The sequence below is a fragment of the Xenopus tropicalis genome, chromosome 5 (genome assembly GCF_000004195.4).
Source record: "Xenopus tropicalis strain Nigerian chromosome 5, UCB_Xtro_10.0, whole genome shotgun sequence".
NCBI classification, from domain to species: Eukaryota; Metazoa; Chordata; class Amphibia; order Anura; family Pipidae; genus Xenopus; species Xenopus tropicalis.
Genome location: NC_030681.2, coordinates 31353098 through 31365808, shown reverse-complemented (window position 1 = coordinate 31365808; position 12711 = coordinate 31353098). Strand labels below are relative to the sequence as shown.

Here is a 12711-nt window from a genome sequence, read left to right as displayed (position 1 = left end):
TTGAATTGAATCATTGAATTTCCACAGCCTTCCTGGAGCAGAGACCACGATGACACAGCATCAACTCGTTCTGGGGGGACGCCTGGACCTTCTAGTGGTGGCCACACATCACATAGTGGTGACAACAGCAGCGAACAAGGTAGGAATATGCCACGGGCATTCTGTTGGACTTTGTGCATGTTGATCGCAGATAGTTGTGTTGTTTTAGAAGTTTCCTGATTTAAACAGAACGACCTGAAGCACACATGGCACTTAGTTTCAGCGAGGATAAATAAAGCGCCACAAATAGCCTCAAATTACTTCCTATTACAGTTAATGGGAATCACTAAGGTTATGGCTCACATGAGCCACTCTTGCCTGAAAAAAAGGAGCTTTTTGGCGAATATTTGTCCATGAATGCCATAGGCTCTTGGGTTTCCATTATCTGTAACTGCAAGCCATACAATATTCCCAATATTTTATAATCATAATAAAGAGATAAAAAATACCACTGAAAGTTTTGGTAGAGGAGAAAGCTCCTTTCCTCTTAAACACTGTGGTTCCTTTTAGTATTAAAAAGGGTATGAATCAGGGATGCTAAAGTTGCTGTAGAAGCGCATCCCAGCATCACCTTGTGGGTGGATGATCATGAGTTGTGCTGGAGGTGTGATTTACTGTTGACGGTTCCCTTAATCAAATTTGCAAATAAATAGTTGTAAACGAATGTACATTTGGTTAAGATTGGTAATTATACCGTTTAATTTTCTTCTCTTATTTAATTTGTTTGCTTAATATTTTATTCTGTTGTTCCTGTATTTGTATGATCTTATTAGTATTATATGCACCATCTATGCTTTGTGTGTTGGTGCAGCACAAATGACTGTGAATTTAGGGGTCGCCAAATATTTTGTCTTTGTAACTCTTGAAATATCTGAAACTGTGTGATCTGAACTGATCTTGCCATTTATGGACTATACATTATTATAAATGTAGCCAAACTGTGAAAGAGGTTAAGTGGCTTTAGGGCTTTTGCTTGATGGTCTTTGACCAAAAAATTGTCTTTTCCTTACAACCATGGTAACAAGTTCTTGTGCCCATGCCCCACTTCTGATATTAATTCTAAAATACTGGTGGTTCTTTTAGCTGTCAGGATCCAGTAAGCAAAATCTACATTTAAAATTGTACAAGAGTTACTACTTTTTCAAGTGGAGCCGCTCAGTGGTACCTTGGTAGTGATTAGCCTATAGGGGGCAAGGGAAGGTGGATTTAAAACTAGAACTCAGACAGCAAAAATGTATCGCTTATGTATTAAAAACCATTTTGGGACCAAGTAGCCACAGCATTGTGAGACAGTTGAATAAGTGCTGCAAAAATTTGAACCAGGTTGGTTATCCATTGCAACCCATTAGATATTTGCATTTCAGCAGGTAACCAGAAAATACTACCTGCTGGTTGGTTGCTATGGGTCCTGTATTGGCACAAACTTTGCAATGCTTATTACAATTGTTGTTAACTTATACGTGATTTAGGATTGAATCTACAGTTATTAAAGATACACGTGATACGTTAATACATTGATTGACCGATGTGCTTTTTATTTCAACTTTCGTCTTGTGGGTATAGAAAGGACCTTTCGCAATTGGGGACTTTAACTGTTGATTAAAGTCACATTTAATGCTTTATGTCTAGAAGATTCAGGACTGTGCTTGAAGGTAGAAAGGCAAGGAAAAACTGTAGGATTCCCTGTTATTTCTGTTCAACATTTCCCAATCAGATTTGGAGTTGGAAGATGCAGGTTGAATGAAATTGATATAATCTACAGGGGTGGAATCCCAGAAAAGAGATTCATCTGAGAGGTGCAGTTGAGTATCCTTCTGCTCTATAGGGACCCCTCAAAGAGTGCGCATTCTCCCATAATGCTCTGCGCTGATTTAATGTTTTAGATCAGGTTTGTGTTGCAGTGACTGAATTGAAATGGTTCATTGGGATTCAATTCTACAAATGTCTCTGGGACAAAGTGTCTTGTGTGAATCTTTTATTAAATTCCAAAGTGCACAGTTGTGCATAATGCGACTGCAGCGCTCCAGCCACTGCTTTTATTTGCTTGTTGGTGCATTGCTGCTTAAATGGTTCTAAAAGCCTCCCCAGCCGGCAACGAACATGTGCAACTTAGGCAAAGTAATGGGGGCTGGGTGCATTTTATTTACTGTTGAGTATTATATGAAAGAAAATGCTGATAGAGCCTCTTTAAGAGATTTAATATTTTAGAAGGTGTGGAAGCAATTATCTTTTGCTCTCTGCACTTTCCCAGCTCTTCCCGAGCCATGTTTTGTGCATAATGTGTTCAGAAATTGCTCAGGAATGGAAGAGGCAAATGAATATTGTTCTTCCTACCTGCGAGAAAGAAGGCCAGAAATGGCACAGGGACATTGAATATATAAATAAATAAAGGTATTCTATTCTATTTATTTTGCTTTGGCTGCAAAGATTATTTTACCATTGCAAATGGAAGTGTTGCAGAGAAAGAATTTCTAGTGCACTTAAAAAGTTATGCCCTAGCCCAAATATAAATATTGCTGTTTTTTTTTTCTTTAGGCACCATTTTTACTCAGGTAAAATTGATGGTCTTGTTCTTTCATAGTCACATTATACCAGCATGGACAGTTGCTTCTCAGTGTTCCCGAAAAAAGAAGTTATATTATTTCTAAAACACACCTGAAAGTCAGTTTGATAGATTTTCCTGCAGTCTCACAATTCTGATCCCTTATGTTTAATAGAAGTGAAGTGAGGCAATTAAAACGCCATAAAATTCCAAGGGAAGATCTTAGAAATAAAGAATGTAAATGCCTGAGCTTTATGATCTGCAAATGTGCGCTTCTTGGAGAAGATACTTGGTTCCCGCCTCCTAACTCTTTACTCTGCCGCAGTAATCGTCCTGCGTGCCACTATATCACCGTACCAAAGTGATTTCAGTTTGCCTACTTATTTCTTTTCCAAGGCAGGAGATATATTTTAAATGCTTTTCGTTGGGCCATTATGGCGTGTCTTTTATTGCTCACGTAAGAGCATATGGTTAATTCTCTCTCTACCGAGCTACTTCTCCTGTAAGGGTTTTTGGAAGTCAGCAGGAGTCAGTGTATGAACAGTAGTTGGCGAAATATTTCAACCATGAGTTCAGCCTCCTTGGCACTTCAAGGCTGAGCAATCATTAAGGCTGCACTGCATGGAAACGTAGCTACGCATGGGGCTGACCTCTGGGCCTCAGGGTAGCCTCTGGGAGATTTTCTTTACACTGAGATGCTTTCTGTACATATTTGTATGCTTAGCTATTTAGGTGGTGATGAGAAGTGCCCTATTGTTTCATAACATGGCTAACTTTTTCAGCATGAAAGCAAAATCACATGTACGAGTATGACCAAGCATAAAGAGACATTTATTTACTGAAAGATATGGAGCATTGAAGGGGTATATTTACTCTTTATACTGCCAAAAAAATGACTAATAGGCAGGGAGCACCTTGATGTTTACCTGCAGATAACCTATACTCATGGGGGGTGCAACATAGGACCCCAGTTACAAGCTGAACACTGGATATGATTGGTCTGGGGAAATATATTAACTCAAAGAGATCTAATATTTAAACCTATGTTCCTAAATAAGTTCCACATTCCACTGCATCTAGCCACAGACCCTTGTTTTAATCCCTCCCTCTTTATTAAATCCCACCCATTTTACAGGGGCAGGGGTGTCTTCAACTAAGGGATATTGCTCAAAACAGAACACTTGGAGAACATGGAAACACAATGACCAGTGTACAAAAGATGAATGCACATTTTTAGACAGTGCCTAGAAAATCAATATTATAATGACATTACTTTAATAACAGAACTCTATATAGATATATGGTTTCAGTCAATTCTAAGATCATTTTAATATTTGTTTTTTTTTTATTGTGATTAAAATAATAATGTAATACTTTGTGGGGCTTGTGGATAAAGCCTTTAAAAGTAAGTTACCTTCTGCACAGACAGGAGCAAAGGGAAAGAACAGATTAGTACACATCTACAAGCTGCAAACAGGTAACCCTATGATCTCTGAACTCATTCTGTGAATTATACACACTTTTGTGATATAATGTATTCTTATTGGAGGCAAAACAATCCTGTTGGGTTTAATTTTTTATTGGATGTACGGAAAGACCCCTAATCCATAAAACGCCAGGTCCCGAGCATCTGGATAACAGGTCCTATATATGTACTATGGCAGCCTTGCCCATTATGACCTTACTCCCCTATACCTCCTATACTCCTCTCTTTCCACTTAAAATGCCTCTTTGGCTGAGCCCCCATTGGAAATCCCCAGATAGCTCTATAGAAATCATCATGTGAAAAGAAAAAGAAGAAAGGGGAATGTATTATAATGTACGACTCGCCATGATATCATATTCTTCGTTGTTAGGAGGTTTTTTTTCAAGTATAAAATTGGCAGCAGGAAAATGTTTGGAGTTTGTGCAGAGAATTCCTGCAAACAAAGACTATTCCACACGCTATTAAGGGAATCTCAAGGTAGCTGTGCAGCCAGCAGCACACAGGGCTCCATGGAAGGGGGGGAGGAGAAGCCTCCGTTATGTTCCAGATGACCGAGCAAAGATTTATATAGCAGCTCTCCCTCTTTTTTTTTTTCCTCCATGAACATGAAAAGTAATAACTGGCAACTGAAGCTGCTCACTGCCTGATCACTAACGTTATAGGCTGGACGGGGCCTGCTGATTGGATGTCTTAATGAGCACATTTCGCACAGAGTTTGGACTGTCGTTCCCCTTGACCTTTGCCCTTTATTGACCAAACTGACACTTCATTTTTCACATACTTCCAATTATGGCTCAGCTTAGGCATGGGCCGACCTCCTTCATTTCTTTCTTAAGGACAACTTTAAAGTGGCCGAGGCCAAGGAAGATATTTTAATTTGAAAAAAAAAAAACAGAAAAAACAAAACAAACAAAAAAAAAACTAGCATTTCAGGTTCTGGACAGAGTGTAATATGAAACTGCTGCCCCTTTGCAGTCACAGGTTCTGCTGGTAAGGAAAGTTTGAATTTCTATGAAAAAAAAATGAAATTTCAAACTAAGTTTATCCATTTGGTCATTTACTTTTATATTCCTGGCATAAAGATAGTAATTCGCACAGATGCAACTTAATGTTAGAATAGCAACAATTTTGTATTTGTCAATAGTATTTACTTTCACTATAATTTGTATAAAATCTTATAGCACTTTTTACATCATACTATAAAGTTAACCCACAGGTGAACAACCCATTTAAGATATATTAATGTATGTGCGCTACTTCATTATAGCGTTCCGGCAGTAATTTTCCAGCCCTGACCCATTACACAACAGTAGGTGTTTCTATATGTTCCTTTAGAGCCACCATATTGCTTTGTCACTCTTAGGGACTAAAAGAACAATGAACAGATTGAATTCCCTCTGCCTGCAGAAAAGCAATACAAGCTGCGCAATCCAACATACTATGCAAGTATAAAATAGTGTGTCTATTCTTTATAGCACAGGGCAACTTGTTTTTCAGCATCACTTACCCTTAAATGTGTTGGAAACCAACTGTTTGTGTTTGTTGGTAAAATAGCAACCCTGCTGGAGAATAATTTTATAGGGACCGTGTCAATGGCACAGGCAGCGAAAATAAACATTGTACAGGAAAAAGATATGTCCCAAGTTACTGTTTCTGTTTGTTCACGTGAAGAACACAGCCCCCTGTTCACAGAAAGCCTTGTCCAGTTTTACGCTCAGTTTTATTACATGCTCAGCATACTAGAATATCCACTAAAATATCATGGAAATTTAAAAATATGTAATCAGGGCTGTCCTTTCTGTAAGGTGACCCCTCATGAGCTTATTAAAAACTAAAAAAAAAAAAACGGAAAAAAATGAGCTTTTTATACTTGCCAGGCATTGATGTGAAAATGAGCAGCCCTGTGAGTAGTTTTCTTGATCATTTTTAGAACAATTGATTAACTAAAGAGCTGCTGTCATTAGCTGACATTGACTGATAGCAATTTGTCACAAGCTCCGAAGGTCATGCAGGCGGTGGAAGCTTCGGCTTGTCTTTGGTTGACCTTTACTGATTTTACTGATGCCATTAACATGTGGTTGTTTTTGACTTGATAGGACCCTCGGCTGAGGGAGACAGGACATTCGTCACCATGTCTGTGGCTTTATTGTTATGGTAAATGCATTTCATTCTGGTAGCCCTTATCCCATGCAAGGAGGTGACTATAGACAGAGAGTATAGCATAGCCATCTGCCCTATATTAAAGAAAAATAGGAATAGCATTATACTTTATATTTTGGGCCTGTGCACAGACAGGGACTTATATATACAGAGCTGCATATACGATTAGCGCCTCATCAATTAAAAAATATGCATACATATATAAATAATATATCAAAATAATATATAGTTTACCTTTAGTACTGGTTACTGTTGATAGTAATAGTAACTTTGCACATTTTATTACATTATCCCATGTGACTTTTATTAAATATACAGTTAGTGCCATAGTTGTTGTGACACTATATTGGGAAAAAAAGCTGTACGAAGCAAGAAAATCCATCCAAAATAGTGTCAAGGATGGTTTTAGGGAAGGGCAGAAAGTATTTGCCTTGGGCTCCCATCATCATATGACCCCATTTAGGGGGCATAGTTTAAAGTGCAATGATGTTTATGAAACCCCCTGCTGCATTTGCACTAAGGGGTGCTAAATTCTCTGCTGATATAGTTCTCACTTACAAAGCTGTGACAGGAAATTTAGGCACAGTCTGCTTTACACAAGGTGCAGGGCTCTGGGCACAACACAGCACTGTATTAACCACCTGCCATATTCACTCAATAAAGATTGGGCTGGAATGCACCAAGCGCCGGCCATAGCTCCTTAACTCTGAATGACATGCAAGAGCAGTATAGGGCATACTGACATGCCTTCCCCACCCTGTCCCTCATGTGCACAGTGCTGCCCAGGTCCGGACTAGGAATCAAAATAGGCCCTGGCATTCCAAGTACACAGAGGCCCCACAGGCCCAATAAATATTGACTGTCTATGGCATCTACCGGCAACTCATCTGGCATTTGCCAGAATCCACAGATTGCCAGTCGGGGCTTGGTGCTGCCAAATTCAGACAAAATGCAGTGCATCTGTTGGCACTTGGGTTAGGGTTGGGTGCAAAAGGTGAAAAACATTGTGGCAATTTGTTTCTGTTTTTTATACTTTGCACTCCGCCCCACAGTTTGTAAATGACTCATTATATCTTTATTATATAGTTCAACATGCAGCCTCTAAGCGGTTGTTGCACTGCAACTTCCAGCATCCCTCCAGTAGCTGAAGGCAGTCAGGGAGAACTGCGAGTTGTAGTGCAACAACAGCTGGGGTACTGTTGAATATCCATAGCTGATGTAATTCTAAACCTTTTTCCTGAAACAGGGGGCCTCCTCTTTAACTCTGGCCTTGATTTGTGTATCTAGATTAAAAATACACATTTATTTCTGGTGTCTGTTATGAGCACGAGGAATTTTGGGAGTAAAATTCCCCTGTCTAAATGCACATACCCATCATCCCTGCATAGCTTCTTTACCTTTTTGGTTTAGTTTGAAGGTTTATGTCCAGAGGGAAAAAACATTTTTTTTTCCCAGAGAGACAGGTACATCGAATTGGCCAAAATACACCCTAATAAATGGTTTATGATTATTTCCCCATAAGTGAGAAGTTGGATAAGGACAGATAAGACAAGTGACTAAATAAATACGGCTTATCTACTATTGACTTAAAGGTTGGTTTCGTTAGTTTAAAGTGGCAGCTAAATGCTAAAATCTTGTTATCATCTGGGGTTTCTGATTGGAGCTGATTGTTGAACCAAAAAAGAAAAAAAATCATGTGCATTTCTTAGATATGTGCTGCTTTTTAGATGAGCTTGTGTAAAAAAAAAAAACATCTCTGTTTCCCCTTTTGCAAGGAAGAGATACAGTATTGGTGTGGGAGCTTGGTGTGTTTCATTGCTGTTTGATTTACAGCCCCTGTGACTCGGCATGCTGGGTGCCGGCCCTGTCTAACTGCAAATTATTAACTATAAGATTATGGCTTGATGTTTTTGAAAAGTAGGAACTAAATAAAATACAGAAGAAGATAAGCAAATGGGTATGTGAAAATGTAAAGCTAGGGTGTAAAAACCACCAGAAGTACAGCATGGGGGAGCTAATAGAAACATTAAAAATATGCTGTTTTCTTTGGCCAAAACCGTGAGAAGTTAAAAAAGAGTTGTTGGGTTTTTTTTGTATTTATTTTATGTATTGCTTTACTATACTGACTGGCAATAGTAGTACTTCTCCATTGACAAAATCCAAATCTGGATGGTTGGCAATAACAGGATATTTCCTTTGCAGGCAGAGATGCTAATATTATTACTGCATGCCTATTTATAAATGATCTTCATATTCATTAGTAGGATTTCATTTCAAATAAATTGAGCATCTTGATGAAGAAAGAGAGACAACCCTGCTCACAATGGGGTTTTTTTTAAATCTGTTGTTGGTTCTCAAAGTAAACCGTGGTTTTCCTTGGGGAAAATGGGGTGATTCATTAGGAAATGGTTAATTGGAGCAACAAATGGGCTCTTTATAAAGAAAAACTCTTGAAGTAGGCTGTAAACTGTGTTCCTTCCTTGGAGAAAACCATGGAAATACGAATGATATCTGTAGGGTGACCAAAATGGGTACCTTGAAAAATGTTGAAAACTTTGAAGCATTGACTATGGCATATTTCCTCTGTGTCCTTGTTTGAGGATAGTTTTTGTCAACCCTTAGCCCTGTGTGCCATATGCCTAAGGCTAGTGAAACTCTTTTCCAAGTGGCCCTTGTGATTTCACACATATATGCTGTTCCTGTGTAGGGGCTTAAATAAACTGATAGGTGATTGCAGTGTTAACCCCCCCCCCCCCCCCCCCCCCCCCATAGACATCTTGTTAATTAGCCCAAAGGAAGTCTAAGAAATCAGGCTGGCAGAGGTTGCTATTCTGTTGACATCTTTGTATGTAGGGGAAACAACATGGTGGCTCTCATATGTGCTGGTAAAATACAAACATGTAGGTAAGCCTCTATTTTACCTTACATACATTTATTTAATAAAAGGGAAACTTGAACCCTACTCGTAAATATGCTATATTCTTTCCAATTACCCAATGGTGCCCACTCCACCAATGTGACTGCGCCTACAGACACCATCCTATATAGTTTGTCTGCCAAAATGGGCAGATTACAGGCAGTATCCAGACCTGTACAAAAATGTATTAAACTCTAAGCATGTGACAGATGTCATAGTGGATGATAATGAATAAAGTATCATTATATTATATAATATATGCAAGCATGCAATAGAGTTTAGAGTTTGCCAATGCACAGTGCTGTCTGCAAACATTTTGACTAATTAATTAAAACACCATAGACAATTATGTTAAGTGTAATGACTTTTTGTTTAAGGGGTGGGCAACCTACAGTCACCAGGGTCTGTCTGAATATGGTTGTAGATCAACAACATGACCACTCAGGCAGCCATAGAAATACAATAATTTTTCCCCCAGCAAAAGCTTTTCGCAACTGCTTAGTACAAAAGACTTTAGAAAGTCATTTTTTTTTATTTTCTCACTTGCTGTGACTGACATCTGTGGCAGACAAGCAGCTTTAGCGTGTATTTTCTCACCTTAACTGCTACGCTGGTGGGAATGGGTTTGAGGCATTTATTCAGAATTGACAGGTGATTGCTTCCATAAATGTGTGTGTATGCTTGCTTGGATTTCCAGCATTATTGCCTGATTAGCCATTGCACCCCTCCTGTGATAAGGAGTCACCTGTTTTCATGGAGCAGTTGACAGCCCTCGAGTTTATTACCCCACTGAATGTCAGTAGCAATTGCAGCTAAAGATAAACAAATATGCAAGTTCACTTGTTGACCTTGATTTTTTTTTTTCCTCTCCTTTTACCCGATATCGTACTTGATGGTTGTATTGCTGTTGGGCTGATAAGAGCTATAAACAGTAGTTTAAGGAAAATGTTTTATTCCCAGAGGAAAATACCATATTGCTGTGGGAAATGGCAAGTGACTAATGTCCTTTGCCAAATTTACTTAGTTCACCTTCATTTCAGCTGTGGGAAAATGAAAGAAAGTCCCATTTTATGACTTAGATAGCGCAAGCATTTAAACACGCAGTGGGTCTTATGAGCCGTGACATGAGAGAGCTGCTTGACTGACACACAACGAAAAATAGGAATAGTTTGTGGTCGGTGATTTGCAGGATCAATTTATCATTGCACTCATTGCACATAGTAAAAAAATTTAAATGAAATTATTGTGCCATTATTCGTCAAGGAAGACTAAACTTTAATACATTGCTAACTTAGTCTAAATACAGAGAGAATACCTTGAGGGTTCTTATCAGTAGCAGGGTTTCCAGTCCCTTTTTATTGGGAAAAGATGGACTCGCCATAAGTATGGCAACCATGAGCAGCGTCCCCTGTAAATCTGGGTGCTGAGCATACAGTAGGACATGCCTATACCAATGAAAATCGGACAAAATCGTAAGGGTATGCTGAAAATCCCAGCGAATATCTATGTACTATGCAGGAGCTCCTCATCTTCCTGCTGTTACAGTCCTAAAGAATGGATCAATAGAATGGTGGCTAAACCGTGAATGGAATCCATCTATTTGGCCCCTGGGTTAATCGTAGGGATACATACAGGATCATCCCATGTATGGCTGTCTTTATACCTGTATCTAGTCAAATTGTCCACAATGAGAATTGATTGGAGACAATTCACTGTATTTTAACACAGCTATCTTCAGCTTTACCAACCATGAAACTCCAAGTCTGAATGTAAATAAATTGGGTAGCTTAAAGTTTTGTTATTTTTGTTTATTGTTGTATTTTAGCAGGTTTTGAATGTAGTAGAAAAGCCATAGCTAAAGAGGTACAACAACCATCACATGGGTATAGATGATATTACAGTGTTTATTAGTATTCAGCCAGTGGAGGCCAATTGGCTCCTTGGGGTAAATCAATGTTTTTTTGTTTTTTTTTTAACCTAATTCTGAGTCCATGTGGCTATGCATTACAGCAGTGATGTAATAGAAATTACAGCAAGTTCCTAGGCAGACTACAGACCATCCTAAATCCCCTTGTGGGCCACATCCAGCCTGCAGACTGTCTTTTGAAAAGCTCTGCTCAAAGCGAATCAGTCACAAGATAATCCAGACGTGTAAATATTATTTCCGTGGTTCAGCCAAAGGCTTTTAAAGGAACACTGGCTGGAAAGCCCATGCCGCGATTACATAAATATTTATTATTATTGATATGCAATATATTACAGATTACTTAAAGGGGCAGTTTACCTTCACAAAACTTACCATTTTTAAATAGTATACCTCAAATAATGATTTTTTTTTTTTTTTTTATGATTTAGCTTTCCGTCTTCCAAGTATGGCAGTAGCAATGGAGTAAATTTGATTCATTAGTTAATACATTTCTTCCTAAAAAGCATGCTTCCAAGTCTTTCACAGAGCTTCTGTTACAGTTTGATACTTTAGTGCAGGGCTGTCCAACATTACTTCTGGACTGGTTATTTCGCATATAGCATGGTTGAGGGCCACATTAAGTTAAAATGAAGATGTCATACAGTGAAGTCTATGGATCTTTTAGTGCATTAGTGGATACAATTCTACACCCTACTGGGTGTGCTTCCAAAGCTTTATTAACATCTATCACAGAGCAATTGTAACTGATACATTAGTTGCTGGTATTTCTCTGATGCTGTTATTAAATGTATCCCTTAATGCATGGCTGTCCAATGGGAGGCCCACAGACATGATTCCACCCTCCAATAAATTATTATGACCCTCGGATACACTGGCTTTATGACATTGCCATATAATTTGGCCCACAAGCTTGCCTTCTATCAGATTATGTGTCCAGAGAATGCTAGACACCACTGGACTAATGTATGAAATATCAACAGGTTGGGACCCAGCATACAGAGCATATATGAGCGAAAGAAAATGCAACTCATGTATTTTTAAAATCTACATTTCTTAAAAAAGAAAATATAAGCAACTTAAAAAGAGTAGTCATTTACACTATATGAAATTATGGGTTTTGTAAAGGTGAACTGGCCCTTTAAAAAGACATCGGCAAATTCTAACAAACCGGTGTGTTGTAGAAACTGAGCTTTCTGTGGAGCAGATCAAGCTGTTGCACTCTCTTATGTATGGCCTCTCAATCTGCTGTTGTTTCCCTAATCACTTAAAGTCTTTATTTACATCTCTCATCCTGCTGAAAAAAAAAACCCGAACATATGCAATTACGATTTTGTTAGGGTATGGAAAACTTTTATTTTTAACTGTGAAAACAGCTTGAAGGAATGTCAGCACATGAGTCTATGAGAGTTATGCCCAAACAGAGAGAAAGTTTCTGTAACCAGTGGCAACCAATAAGCAATGAGCTTTTAATGGTCAGGTACAGTTAGAATAATACAAGCAAACATCTGATTGGTTGCCATGGGTTACTTGACTGTGGCAAACATTGCTTGTGTTTATGCACAACTTCACATGAGGCCCTCGGTGTGTTTGCTATTGCAATGCAAGCATGGCCGAAATCCTACTCTCAACATGTATGTGAC

At 38.6% G+C, this 12711-nt stretch overlaps 1 protein-coding gene across 2 annotated transcripts in view; it reads left to right on the top strand.

The window, feature by feature from the left end:
- The window catches only part of meis1 (Meis homeobox 1), a 112342-nt gene that overhangs the window by 29754 nt on the left and 69877 nt on the right, over window positions 1-12711 (top strand). For both annotated transcript variants that reach the window (XM_002931746.5, XM_004914716.4), the window contains exon 7: window positions 28-139. In XM_002931746.5, coding sequence (XP_002931792.1) covers window positions 28-139 — 112 coding nt within the window. The remainder of the gene's footprint in view (window positions 1-27; window positions 140-12711) is intronic.